The sequence below is a fragment of the Pieris napi genome, chromosome 21 (assembly GCF_905475465.1).
Source record: "Pieris napi chromosome 21, ilPieNapi1.2, whole genome shotgun sequence".
In the NCBI taxonomy this organism is placed as follows: Eukaryota; Metazoa; Arthropoda; class Insecta; order Lepidoptera; family Pieridae; genus Pieris; species Pieris napi.
The window spans coordinates 2946706-2961018 of NC_062254.1; the positions used below are offsets into that span (position 1 = coordinate 2946706).

Genomic DNA, 14313 nt, shown 5'->3' on the forward strand with positions numbered 1-14313 from the left:
CCATAAACTTAAACAAATGAATAAACATACATCTAAATCCTTTTATAATGATGAATATATCTTTTGAATATTCAAGCGAAATTAATGAATACGCTTAATTAACTAAAAGGATCGAAAAATTCCCGTAACCTAATTACGTAATTAGCTCATTTACTCAAATACTTGCGTCACGAAATCTACGTTAACTACCAAAGAAAAATTACGTTAATATTTCATACTCATTTACATGCATTTGAGTTCGAAAAATATAATTTCTTTGGTAATTAGGTCAAATTTTGTAATAATCATTATATTGATATACCTACAAGCAACTAATGCAGCTATGAATCTAACCTCATAATATATAGTTACTAGATGACGCGGCAGTTACACAGTTACAAGGTTAATAATATCGTGTTAACTTTAGTTAAACTTAATTTAGGATTTCATTAAGGTAATAACTTTAAACCACCTTTTTTTGCAAATACAGAAATGTTTTATTTCGTTGGTATTAGAGGTTTGGATGCCAAAAACCGCCATATAGCTCCCTTTCGTGACATATTATATTATATATTATATAATATTATATATTTGATGGACTTTGACTTTCTTATTTCGTCAACGTCAACATGCTGTTTTCATTCATAAAATTAATTACTGTTATTCGATAACTTATCCGATATTTTATTACTTATTCTGCTATTCGCAGGGGAGAAGAATCCACCAAAAAAGAGATAACTAACATCGGTCCAGCCGATCTTGAGTTATAAATTTATAAGTGTTATAAATTTAGATGTCTTTATTTGGGATCTGGTTTAAGCTCCTTTACATAAAAATTACAATATGACAATCACTGACAGTAACTCATATTATAGTATCGTATTATACTTTGCAACTAACGATTATATATTATTTTTTAATTTAGTATGTAACATAAATTAGTGAGATTCTTATAAGTATAATACAATCGAAAAGATTTTTGTTAATAATTGAAAAATTCAATCATAAAAAAATTCAGTTGCTCGTCCACATCTTTCGGTGACCACTTGACATGTCCAGTTATTATAATTGGGATTAGGAAAGAAGCACCAAGAGACAGACAGTCTGAGAGAACAATAACTTAAATAAATAATAATAAATTCGCGTTTATATGCGTTGAAGTTGCTTAACATGTATTCACGAAATCAAAGACAATATTCGTTTGATTTATGAAAGGCCGGCCGCCCATGGCCAGTAACACATCAATTAACACCAGAAGAGACAGTCCCAGTTTTGTATTAAAGTATGTTTTAATTAAACTCGTGAACATATAGAAAAGCAAAGTACCAAGAGTCTATCAGCTCAATATGTAAATCTTGAGCGAAGATCAATTGAGGATCGTCGTTAATTTCCGGCACGACTGGAGTAGACAAACTTTTGATTAGAATCGAAACTAGTTTCCGTTCCATAAACAATAGACTCTTTAATACTCTCCACCAACATAATAGGTTAAACGCTAACGAACATAGAATTTATGTTATTTTTTTTTTTGAAATTCGAATGTGATAAATTCAATTCAAATTCAAAAATCATTTATTCACGTAGGCAACACAATGTACACTTGTGATTCGTCATTAAAGAAATACATATTAATGCTTCTAATTTTACATTTACTGCCAGTTCTCAAATCAAGGGCGTAGAACGGAAGAGAAGAACTGGCAATAAACTCTCCGCCACTCTTTTTAATCGCCATGTTTTTTGTTTTTTACACAACGAATACGATAATAAGTAATAACGTAGTTAAATAACGATAGTAAGCTATTAAAGTAAAAATTTCGATGGAACGGAGTATCCTAACAATTCAAGTGTTTAAATAAACGAAAACACTAAAGTAGCGTAAATGACAATGGCCATACAGCCAAAAACACCGTGTGTTAACAAAAATAATTAAGAAAACAGAAATCTGAGGATAGAACCAAGGCTTGTAGCCACTGTTTTTAAATATAGAATAAAACAAAATATATTTAAACAACCTATACTAATATTATAAAGACATAATATAAGTAATAAGTAGTTCTAGGGGGTAATCTCTGAGAATTATTTTACCAATAGAACCACATTTGAGCCAACCAAAAATGAAAATACTTTCACGTCAACGTTTACGGGTCACGATTGCACGCTACTAAATAAAATATAACCCAAGGAAGTTGAAAGAAAACAAATACAAATGTTTCATAACATACTATCCCGGCCTCTTATATTTCTGTCGATTACGATCGTTAAGACTTCGTTAATGAACTATGCGACACAAATAGGAATTTGAACCCTGAGATTAAAGCTTTAGCATATTAGCATTAAGCTTCTCACTTCGGAGGCCAAGGCGGAGTGAGTGAATATGTTTTTTTAGAGTGTAGGGACTCGCAAATCAGCGGGCCCCCCCCTTAATGGAAATACTGTTGAAGAAGTGGCTACGCCAGTTCCTCTCTCGAATTCCGTAAACAACGAGATAAGTACGCAAAGCATGTAAGCATAAAGTTTAGCAACACTAGCGTCGAAGAGTTTTGTAGAATATTGAAATACTGGGACATAATAAAATAATATTTAATATTTCGTATATTATTCAATTATTAATTAATATTAATAATAATAATTATTATTATTTATTATTTTATTCATTCAATTTAATAACTAGGTATGTTTGATAACCTTTTAACTAAGTAACAATAAGTCTTTGTGAAAAAGTATTGCTAAATTTCTTTGAAAAAAATAATTAAAACTTCTTTATTTGTTTAAAAGGTACTACAAAGGTCTTATGGTCATTCAAAATTCTTGGCATAGCTGCTAACTTCACGCATATTCTATTTCTTTTTTCTTGTAGATTGTCTTATTCCCATCTCGCTCGGGCACGCTCAGCGCCCGGCTATAATCACACTGATAATTTTGTGTCACGGGTGCGCGCGCATCGTAAAATTATATCATAACGCGCCTAAAGAAGTATAACTTCAAAAACCGTTTATAACGAATAATCTTACCTGAGGTGGGCTCTTGACATAATACTCGGTATCGTTGATGACTATTCTAAAGTCGTTCTCCAATAGAGCCTCCACCGTGTCGCTTGATGCGATGCGCACACGTTCATCAGCTGCTATCGCTACAGCCCGCTCGACACCACGATCTTCTGCCTTTAACTGTAAAATAAATAAATTAAACAGTCTTAGTTTAAAGGGATTGTTTATATCAAAACTCGACATTTGTTGTGATTTTTTTGTATTTGTGGAACTAAGAATAACTTCATGCTACTTATTAGCAGAAAGTCTTGTTTTCTACAAATTAAGGCATCGATTTTGATGATACTTAGACTATTTCCTATATTAGACCAGTGCCGATAATTTTTGAAACCAAAAAAAAATTACAGTAGGATGAAACCCATTAAAAAAGCAGGGGAATATGATCAAAATGAAAGGAAAAATAAATTACGGTCGATCTGAGGTCGGGAAGGGGTAGGGGGGGGGGGGGGAGGTTTAAGGGTAAAAAACGGTTTATCTCGATTTCCGGCAAAACTAAAAGTCCTATCGAAGAAAGTTAAATGGCAAAGTTGTAGGTAATAAAAAGATCTAAAACTTTTGCATTCACACATTTTTCACATAACCTCAAAATTGGTGTGAAAAATTCAAAAAACCAAGTTTTTGGTTTTTTATTTTTATCTTTTACAAAAATTTATTTTTTTAAACGAAATTTGGTGAAAACTTACCTATATATGTCCCAAATATACTGTAATTTATTTGATTAAAAATATTTATTTTTTCACCTTATTTGGAATTAAAATCGAAAAAACACCCTAATTTTCAATCGAAAATTCTCACGTATAAATATAAATATATTATATAACACGTATTCAATTAAGAGAAATATAGCGCATACAAAAATTCTTATATGAACCGCCAATTTAGCATCAGAAATACTGAATTGAACTGATACTGAACGAAATGAAGTACAAATACAAATTTCAAATGCATTATATTAAGTTCTCGTTCCTATGAATGCCATTTAGCTTTATTATATGATAAAGCAAACGTTAATTAAAATGTATGAAATGATATGACAAAGGCATTTCCGTAAACCTAAAGGTTAAATAAATGGATTTACAATATTTAAGTGAACTGAAATTGTTGAAAAGTGAAAAAAAATTGTTTCTCGCAAACAATAATTTTAAAATACTAACATGTGTGCATACATATAAATAATAATCGAAAAGTATCTACATAGATCTAAACAGGATACAATCTCGACGGAACTGATTTGAAGTTATAAATATAAAAAATTTAAAACGGATAGATAATCTTATGTTACACGCGATTATATTTTTATAATAAAACAGTTTACGTTAACATAAAAAAAAAAAACATTTTATTTGAATAAAGTTTTGGTTCCAATATTTAATAATAATAATAAGTAATTTAATGATTATTATATTTAAGTTTAAATATATTTTAAACATTATCCAACACGAATGTGGAAATGCAAGATTAATTCTGGTTACTTCATAACGCTTTCGGTTCGCGGTTTAAGATGAAACGTTAAATTGAAACAAATTTAGTTTGGTTATCCGCAAATAGACGTACTATGCGGGTAAGGTAAATACTACTAAGCCACCCTTTAGCACCACAGAAATAAGACTTACAAATATTCCGTCAACATTGAACAATTAAAGCCTGTGAAAGCGATGACACGTAATTAAATTCGGTAATGTGACTCGTACAATCCGATAATTTTTGTTTATCAAATTCCATGATAAATTCCCCGTACTCAATATAATTTCGATCCAAATAATGCAGAGAATTTGATAAAGTATCGCTGTTTAATGAAATTGTTATCCATATTTGAGGAATACACTGGCATATACAGGTTGGACAAAAAGTCGTGGATCAAACGCAAATAGGGTATAGATGAGGTCATCAGCAAAAAATTGTTCTACGGGAGGTCAGAAAGATATTAGAGCGACTCATGGCCATGTGTCGTCAGGCCAGGGCCCTTTTCAGAATCCCTATTAAATGTGCCAAAACTTGTAATACAGGGTCACTTTTCCGTAGATTTTTTTTTCACAGTGGGGTCCGAAGTAAAGAAAAAATTATGATTTGAAAAAAAATTATATCGTATAACTTAATATTATCTTCAATACACTCAATAAACAACTAAAAATAGTATATCTAACGCAAGTACTCTTCAGTGCCAATCTAGTGGATATTATGAAAAATATACAGGTGTAGATATTTTCGAATTTGAATAAGAATTAGTAAAAAAAGTCAATTTTTGACTTTATTTTGACTATTTTAAAAGAGTAAGTGTGGAGTTTCTTGCCCATTCTTCTCCACACGAAACTACCTTTTGGAAGGGGCAACTAGAATCATCTTTATATTTTATTTGACCTTCAAATGTGCCATTTTAGGTGGTCTAATTGAAACAAATTATTTGACTTGACTTGCATTTAATGTCTATCTATTTATTGTCTAGGTATCGTGTTATATGACCAGCACATTGCCATTATTGTTTCAAAGCTTGTGATAGGGCATCTATTGCTTTAATTTTTTTATAATATATTAACTTTTGACTTTACTGTACTTAGTTAAATAACCCATAATCACCACAGCCACTGTTGGTTATTTCAAAAGTGTTTCTCAATTCATCCAAGTTTTCTTACCGAAGTGTAAAACATTGACCAACCGGCATATTCAAGACCCAAATCAACGTGTGTCAGAGACAAGCTGATCATTCATTTTTCTTAAGATATAATCAATAGCCTTCTATTTGACAGAAGTATAGTTTATACAGGGTTTGTTCAACTCACCTGTTCCAATAAATCTCCAACGGTTTGTGACACCGGCCGCAACGTGAAGCGGCATTTCTCACGACGCGACGGCAGAGGAACAGTAATTACTGGCAAACCACGACGATACGTCACCGACACCTCTGCAAAATAAGGTTTAATATTATTAATTAAAACAAAACTAGGTGTCATCTATAAACAGTAGATATTTACGACGCTTGATCCTTTTGAAGTTATACTTCTTTAGGCGCGTTATGAAAAATTGATGAGTGTGAAATTTTACGATGCGCGCGCACCGTGACACAAAATTAACAGAATGAAGTTGCCCACGGAAGATGCTACGGCATTGGACATAATTTTAAAACAACATTCGAATAATAATAGAATTTATGTCACACTTAATGTAAGAGAATAATAATAAATATTTAATTTTTCAAATGTAAACTGAACTTTATTGACTATAATGACTCCTTTTCCAGTCTTTGATTATTTAATTGTAATTAATTATAAGCATGCAAAAACTATTTTTAATAATGCCAAAAATAATGCTTTTTTTTAAGGCATGACTAAGGACCTATGTCCTCCAGGTGGGGTAGAGTGCAACCGGCGTAGAAAGCCAGCCTGGTCGGATTTTTTTAATACAACAGATGGGAAATTGGCAGGAGTCCGGCCGGTAGTATTGCGAAAAAGGTGTCCTATTTATATATAGCGAATGTTTCTTGTACAAATTCAACCAAATTTATATATACCGTGGTAAAAGTGAATTAAGAAAATTGCTTTTTACAATTTTGTTTATGTAACAGGAGGCAAACAGCCAGGAGGCTCAATTGATGTTAAGTGATACCGCCGCCCATGGACAATCTCAAAGCCAGCGGCTTTTGAAGAATTAGAACGCTCTTTTCTTGATGGGCTCTAAGTCGAATTGGTACTTTAGATATTGGTCTCCCAGTTGCCCCCAAAACACGAATGGAGCAGGTCTGTGCGAATGGTGCGCTGGTGTACCCTAAGTGAGCCTTGGCTTTCGAAATATAAGTATAATAATAAATGAATAAAACTGTATGTAGTCAATAAAATTATCTCGATGGTTCGTGCTGCAGGGTACGATAACATTCAAATGTCTCGTACCACTCACGAATACTTAAAATACAATATATAGTACTTGTTAACGGGTCGTCCTATTGATCGCAAGTTCATATAAAGCTGAAGAATTTATTTACATCCTAAATTCTTAGGATGTACCGATTCGAATTGAACTTGTATTCCACAGTCTATTTATTGAATTTTAAAACAAAAGAATAAACGCAGGTAAAATTGAAATGACAACATACTATAATTATTCAAACATTAAATTTTTGAAGATATACTTCAAAAATTTAATGTTTGGCGCGTTAGGGAAAAATGATGAGAGTAAATTTTTACAATGCGCGCGCACACCGTCACAAAAAACCGACACCCTGAAGTTAGCTATAGTCAACATTTAAGTTTTTTCTACAAACGTAGAATAATTTTTTTTTATCTTGTTACGTCAAAGAAGTATAACTTCTAACGCGTGTACATAAGTACACACACTTTTTTTTTAAGATTAAAAAACGTAACGTAGAACTTTTTAATCTTCTTGTTCTTATTTATTACAGTCAATAGTCTTTCATACGAGCTAGCACAAGCTAGTCAATTAACATTATGGCAAAGAAATGATTCTATTAGCGAGGTGGTCGTGGACTGATTGCTCTCACCTACTTAACTAGTCGACTGTTCAGTGCTAAGCAAAGTATCACTCATGTTACCTATAAAGGGCTTATCGAGTATATAACACTTCTTTTATATAATTGTAACTCCAAATAATAAGGGTCATTGACCTGCATGTACAATTGGAATTGTATAATCTATTAATGCTCCCAAGGGCGTTTGCTAAGTTGCGTATGTGTTCACAAATTTATCGGAAAGTAAAACTCATCTAATAATTTGTTTTATTTTAATCAGGAATAAATTCTTAGCAAAGAGTCTAAGTCCAAGTTTCAGCAAAATTGATATATCGTCGCATTTTGGAGTGGACATATTGTGTAGGTACATAGATAATAAATAATATCTTAAATTTTTTATTTTAGTTGAAAAGTATTAGAGTCCGTTTAATTTATTTTTTAATTAACACGTGAAAAGTGGACTAATTCACGGTCTGGCTTAGATTAAAAAATGTAATCTAAAGCTTTGAATTAAAAAATACTTTCTTTAAAATATTGTGAAACTTATTAAAATAAAGACAATATAATTATGAGTTAAACTATTTACACTTTGTTCACATCCTTCAAAACAAAATTAAATGACAAAATTACAAATAATAATTTGTACGTTAAACCTGTTTCTACCGTGATCGTTTGATTTCGTCCGTGTTCGAGTTCCATGTTTACGGAGGGCAAATCAAGAGGGCTCGCAAATGCGTTGCCGGCCTTTAAAAACTAATTAAATTTTTCTTATTTTAATGTCTATTTCTTTTTTGACGTTCATAAGTGTACATTGTGTTACCTACATGAATAAATGATTTTTGACGTTGACTTTTGGAACTTGAATTTCAGTTTTTCATAATGTTTTGACAATTTACTTAGTGTGTTTCGTTAACAATTTCCTAGTGATTCCTTCTTAAAATGAATGATTTAAGTTTCTTTAGTGAACAATTAAATGTTTTTGATATTAAAAAATTATGTTATGGCATAAGAACTTTAGAAGGGGCAAGACACAAAAAAGGTTGGGAAACACTAATGTAGCGCAACTAATTCTAAGATTATCTTGAAAACCTATTTGTCTCTCAAATTATTTCATTCTCTTTGATTACAAAGCACAAAAGGGATTTTCTACAGCTTACTTCAAACGACGTTCTTAGACGTCTCGCTTCAAATCTCACTACAAAGAAACAGAGCGTTCGTTAAAAAGGCTCCACTGGTGGTTGCTTTGCAAATGTAAGCCTCTGCTTAAAGATGAAACGCAGAAATTCTTTGAATACGTTTATTATTATATTTATGACGCTTAAATAAAAAAAAATCAGTGGCACTACAACCTTTTTAGGCCTCAGATTTCTGAATCTGTTTCATGATCATTTGTAAATCGAATAGGCATAGATCAGCCTTTTTTGGTTCTAAAGCAAGCCGGTTTCCTGACGATGTTTTCCTTCATCGTTCGAGCGAATGTTAAATGCGCACATAAAAAGAAAGTACATTGGTTTACAGCCGGAGATCGAAACTACGACCTCAGGGATGAGAGCATCATATTTTCTCTCTTTAATTGCTTTTAAATAGGCAAGTAGTGCACCGCTCATCTTTGATTTCTATACTATAGTATAGTATTTCGACTCTGAATCCTACACTAAGACTACCGATAATCTCAAGATGTTTTCCATCACCATTGTACGAACACATTTCATTGTACGATTGTATTGTACTAAGGTTGACAATCACACGGCCTACCACATTATTTATCATTAATTGTTTATCAATATAGAATTTTTGTTAGCAGTAGGATTACGAAATAAATAAATATAAAATTGCGTGACATGACGGCAATTCCAACTTAATCACAATAATCACACCGTTATCTCCTACGCATACTTCACTTTCAAGTAATTTCACGAATTCTTCGACTGATATCAATATAGCTTGCATCTAAATAATAAATTTATGCTAATAACATCAATTATCTTGTTTGTTGCGTGAAAGTGTAGATGTTTGGCACTTTCCCGTAAAAAAATTATGATGTAAGAAGAAAGTTCATGCGCCTGCGACGATGCGTGGATGCGTTTAAGTATTGATAGTAGCCCTCCTACTCCATCATAAACAATAAAAAAATCAGTAACGTCAAAACTTTTTTTACACGCTTTATATTAGCTTCACCTGTATGTATGTATGTATGTATGTATGTATGTAACCGACTCCTTCGGACTCGATTTTGACCCACTTTTAACGGACAGATTTAATTCAAACTTTGCGCACCTGTCAAAGATAGATGACAATGCAATAATCCGAAAAAAAAATTAAAAAAAAAAATTTAACTAAAAAATAAATAATAGTTAAAAAACACGCTTAAGCTTAAGTTAAATACTGTGCTTTAAGCACAGTATTTTTTGTTCATTACCATTTTCAGCCTAAATTAGGAATTATTTTTCACTTTTTAGTTTGATGTGCTTTAAAACCGTGTTTTTTAGTTTTTTTTAACTATTATTTATTAGGTCTGAGCCTCAGATATCTGTATCATAGTATTTTGTCAATCTAATAGGCAAGTAGATGATCAGCCTCCTATGCTTGACACACGCCTTCGACTTTTTGTGTTTGAGGCAAGCCGGTTTCCTCACGATGTTTTCCTTCACGGTTCGAGCGAATGTTTAACTACTCCGCCTTCTTCATAGCCGACTTAAAAATATACATAACTCCTCCATATATTACTTACTTTTTAAGTGAGTTATTTTTTATTTTAAGCTTCATATATTTGCTATTATTTGTATGGATTCATTTTTTTTTTGTAGACCACTTTCCAAGCAAATTGAATACAGAAATCTGGAAATATATCGTCACTGATTATTAGTTTAAAATAAACGTAGAAACGTTAATGTCAGTAATTTTATCCGGTATTAATATCTAGCTGGATCTGGACAATCACTAATCTTGACTATTATATGGCAAAAGGCTTTAACAATAATTTGAAGAACTGGTTATAATATTGAAAGACATATTCTTGTTTTAGATAGTCCATTTATCGGAACAAAAACTTTATACCAGAAAATTATGCTCATGTTAACATAAATCAAGTTACCATAGTCTAATTTAAAAAAAAAACTAATTATAATACAAAATAATAGGTATTATTCAAAAAAACTCCTCGGGCCAATTCAACCCTCTCCCACTTCTCTCTTCGCTATGATCGCGCACGCCAAACAAAAAATACTAATTAACAAGTACACGTTTCTGTTTAAACAATAAATAATTCTTTATCGACAAATCGTCTTGTAGAAATGTAAATAAATGCATACTTTTCACAATTCATTAGTAAATTTTACATATAACAACGACCATGTTATAAATCGGCAAAACGAATATTTTAAAAGCACGCAAATAAAATGTTCAACGATGACATCGAGTAAATTAACACACACTATCACGCTATTATTCAAATACTTTTTATTTGAAAATCTCTAATATTTACATAATATAAAACATAGTGTTTCTTCGTCTTTTGAACTATGTAACTATTAATCGTTCATCAATAGATATATAGTGATTTGAGAACGTTTATCGGTATAATCAATTAATAAAAGCACTTTTTGGATATTTTTTTTAATAAAGACTAATAAAATTAAACAACTGTATGTTTATAGCACATGCTCAAACTCAAACTCAAAATATTTCTCAAAATTTCGCTTGTTGATAATATATAGGTGTTTATAATCTATGAAACGCAAAAGCTATGTCACATTTTTAAATTAACAAGTCTGGAATGAAACTTTATTAACGCGAGTTTAAACAAAAAGCGCCGTGTAACACGATTATAAAACTTTTCATATTCATGTCACTGCGCTGTGGCACAAATTACATTTTAATGAGACAAAAACGTTTATCGTATAAAATCACAAAGAGCAGGCAGACGTAATTAAAAACATTTTCATATTTCTTTTATTTTCAGATTCCACCTCCTGACTGAAGGTTATCTGTTAATAACTTGAATTCGCTCGCTTCGTTACGCCCATTGTTATTTTTATTAAATCAACTACTAATTGTGACATTGACAATCAAACTCATAAAGAGATGTTCTTTAATAAAAAAATAACATGTCGCAAAGTATTGTTTTCGCGCTTAGTGTTGACAGTTGACAGTTGACACATGACATACCACAACACAAGTGAGTATACGCATTCTGTACCTTAACAAGGAATCTGTTTTTAAACAAAAAAATGTATTCAATAATGCTAATTACTTAAACAATTGACAGTCAAATATATCAACGAATAAAATAAATAAATCAGTGGTAGATTTCCGTCCTATCTGTTTCATGATCATTTGTCAATATAAAATTCTAGTAGGTGATCACCCTTATGTCTCTGATACTCGCCATCGACTTTTTGGGTCTATGGCAAGCCGGTTACCTCACGATGTTTTCGTTCACCGTTCAAGCGAATGTTGCGCACCTAGAAAGAAATTCAATTAGTGCACAGCTGAGGATCGAACCTACGACCTCAGGGATGAGAGTCGCACGCTGAAGCCACTAGGCCAACACTGCTTTTGGTATCAATATCAACGAATAATTACTATAAATATTAATAAATAATAGTAATGTTTTCATAATCAGCTAAACGCTAATTTAACGCTACTATATGACCAACTGAATACACAAATTGTTTAATTACTACTAATTCCCAGAACTACATCGACTTAATTGCAATTTAGGAGCAACAAAGCAATTCCAAGCGTGTATTATGTCAATTAACTGGGGATGTTTTAGCTTTCAAATGTACTTGAAGCATCAAAAAGTTAAAGATAAAAAGGAACCAACTAGAGCAGTGATTCCCAAAGTGGTTTATATCGACCCCTAGGGGTCTATGACAACCTGCAAGACGTCATCGAAAAAAAATTTGGGGGTCCATGAAATAAGAATGGGGGTCCACGATAGTGGATCTCAACACATACACTGATAGTACCTATTTATTTACATCATACTATCTTATATTATCAAAACATATTACATTATATTGACTTATTGGTTATGTTATTTTATTTATAGTTTATTTAATGCTACGTATATTTTACATAACAGATACAAAATTTTATTTTGAGTAGTTTTAATTTAAATTCAATTAATAAATGTATAAATTAACATGTGTTTTTACTTTAAGTTTTTAAAACTAAACTTCACTACAGTTAGAAATTTACAGGAAATTAATATCAGGTAAGTAGGGGTCTACCCAACACTGAAAAACATGGCAAGGGGTCTACGACACAAAAAAGTTTGGGGAACTCTGAACTAGAGTCTGGCTAGTGAAAGAAATACAGGCAAATATAGGCAAATTTCAGTGACCCAGGTAAGGGCAATCCAGCCTTACCGTTTTAGTAAGTGATAGAGGGTTGAGAATCTCGTCTTAATAACCCTTGGCACTAAACTCATGTCGGTCCAAACCTCTCACGACTTACAACGGCTTAGTCGACTTGCTTTGAATATGTTAAGGTATTAGTTGGATTACGTTACTAGAGACAATTAATGATTTAATACGTTTTGGACATAGAAAATAGTTCTTTACGTAATTCTTTGTAAGTAAGATTCGTGTCTCTTTTTATCTCAGGGTTAATATGTTTTTACAGAAAGAGACAAAAAGTAGTTTAAAGATTATACATTAGGAACGTGTATCGCAGTTTGAAAATAAAATAGAAAATTTTCGTATGCTTTCAGTGAATATTATTTTATATATTTTACATTTCAGAAATGTAATATTAGAAACATCTGTCAAGGTCGATAAGAGCGAATAAATATAAATTGGAAAGCAACTCGGCGAATAGAAAATTATTGAAATTTTCCGAGAACCTTATTGTACGGGGATTATGGGGGAATTTCTTCGAAGAAAGATGTAATTATATTCGCTGGAAAATTTCTTAACCAACTACAAAAAAGTCAATGGTTTTTTTTTATATTCATTTTGTATTAAATTGTAATACCATATACCAAAATACTTTTACACGAAAATAGTAATTATATGTAACGTAAAAATTTCTAGTTATAATGAAACTACATATTATTCTTAAACGTGATTTTCTCCTTAACTACTCCTTACAAAAACTTATCCTTTTTTGCCACCGGTGTTAAAAAAAGTAAACTTATATCTTTTTAGTTTGGAAAATAAATTATAATCTCGTGCGAGAAAAATGTCTGTCAAATGACATAACGACGGTCGTACGGTTGGAGTTGAATTAAGTTGATGAATGAGCCTTAGGCCTTACTCAGCGAATTTATGATTACTCTGAATTTAAACGAAGGGGATCGAAAATATAGACGAAGTAATGATAAATAACCAAAACCAAAACCGAAGTAATGATTACAAAGGGTACATTTCTGCATAATAATTTTTAAGTATGTAGAAATTATTTTCAAGTATTATTTATCTACCGGAATGTTAACAAAAGCTCAAGATTAAAAACTATGAATAAACCTGCCTTTCTACGAAGGTATGCCTCTGACAATTCATTCTTTCAATAGTTTTTTTAAGTGCGCCTTCTGCGCCTACTACCCCGGAACAATGATAGTTTCGTCGGTGATCCCACCCTGTGTCTCTAGCTTATACGCTATATGCGATGGCTACTAACAGATGAGTGGTTGAACTTTGTTTTTATAAGAACGGGCAGGAGGCTCATCTGATGTTAAGTGATACCGCCGCCCATGGACACTCAAAGCCAGTGGGCTCGCGAGTGCGTAGCCAGCCTTTTAAAAATTGAAACGCTCTTTTCTTGAAGGACCTTAAGTCGAATTGCTTTGGAATATTGCTTTGGTACTGTAATATTACGAATAAA

General features: G+C 31.9%; 1 protein-coding gene across 1 annotated transcript in view; it reads right to left on the reverse strand.

Annotated features, from left to right (window-relative positions):
* Positions 1-14313, reverse strand: part of LOC125060548 (calcium uniporter protein, mitochondrial) — a 106051-nt gene that overhangs the window by 6647 nt on the left and 85091 nt on the right. Inside the window, exons 3-4 of the mRNA XM_047665512.1 lie at positions 5804-5925; positions 2991-3146 (exon numbers count right to left, since the gene is read on the reverse strand). Of these exons, the coding sequence (XP_047521468.1) occupies positions 2991-3146; positions 5804-5925 (278 nt within the window). The remainder of the gene's footprint in view (positions 1-2990; positions 3147-5803; positions 5926-14313) is intronic.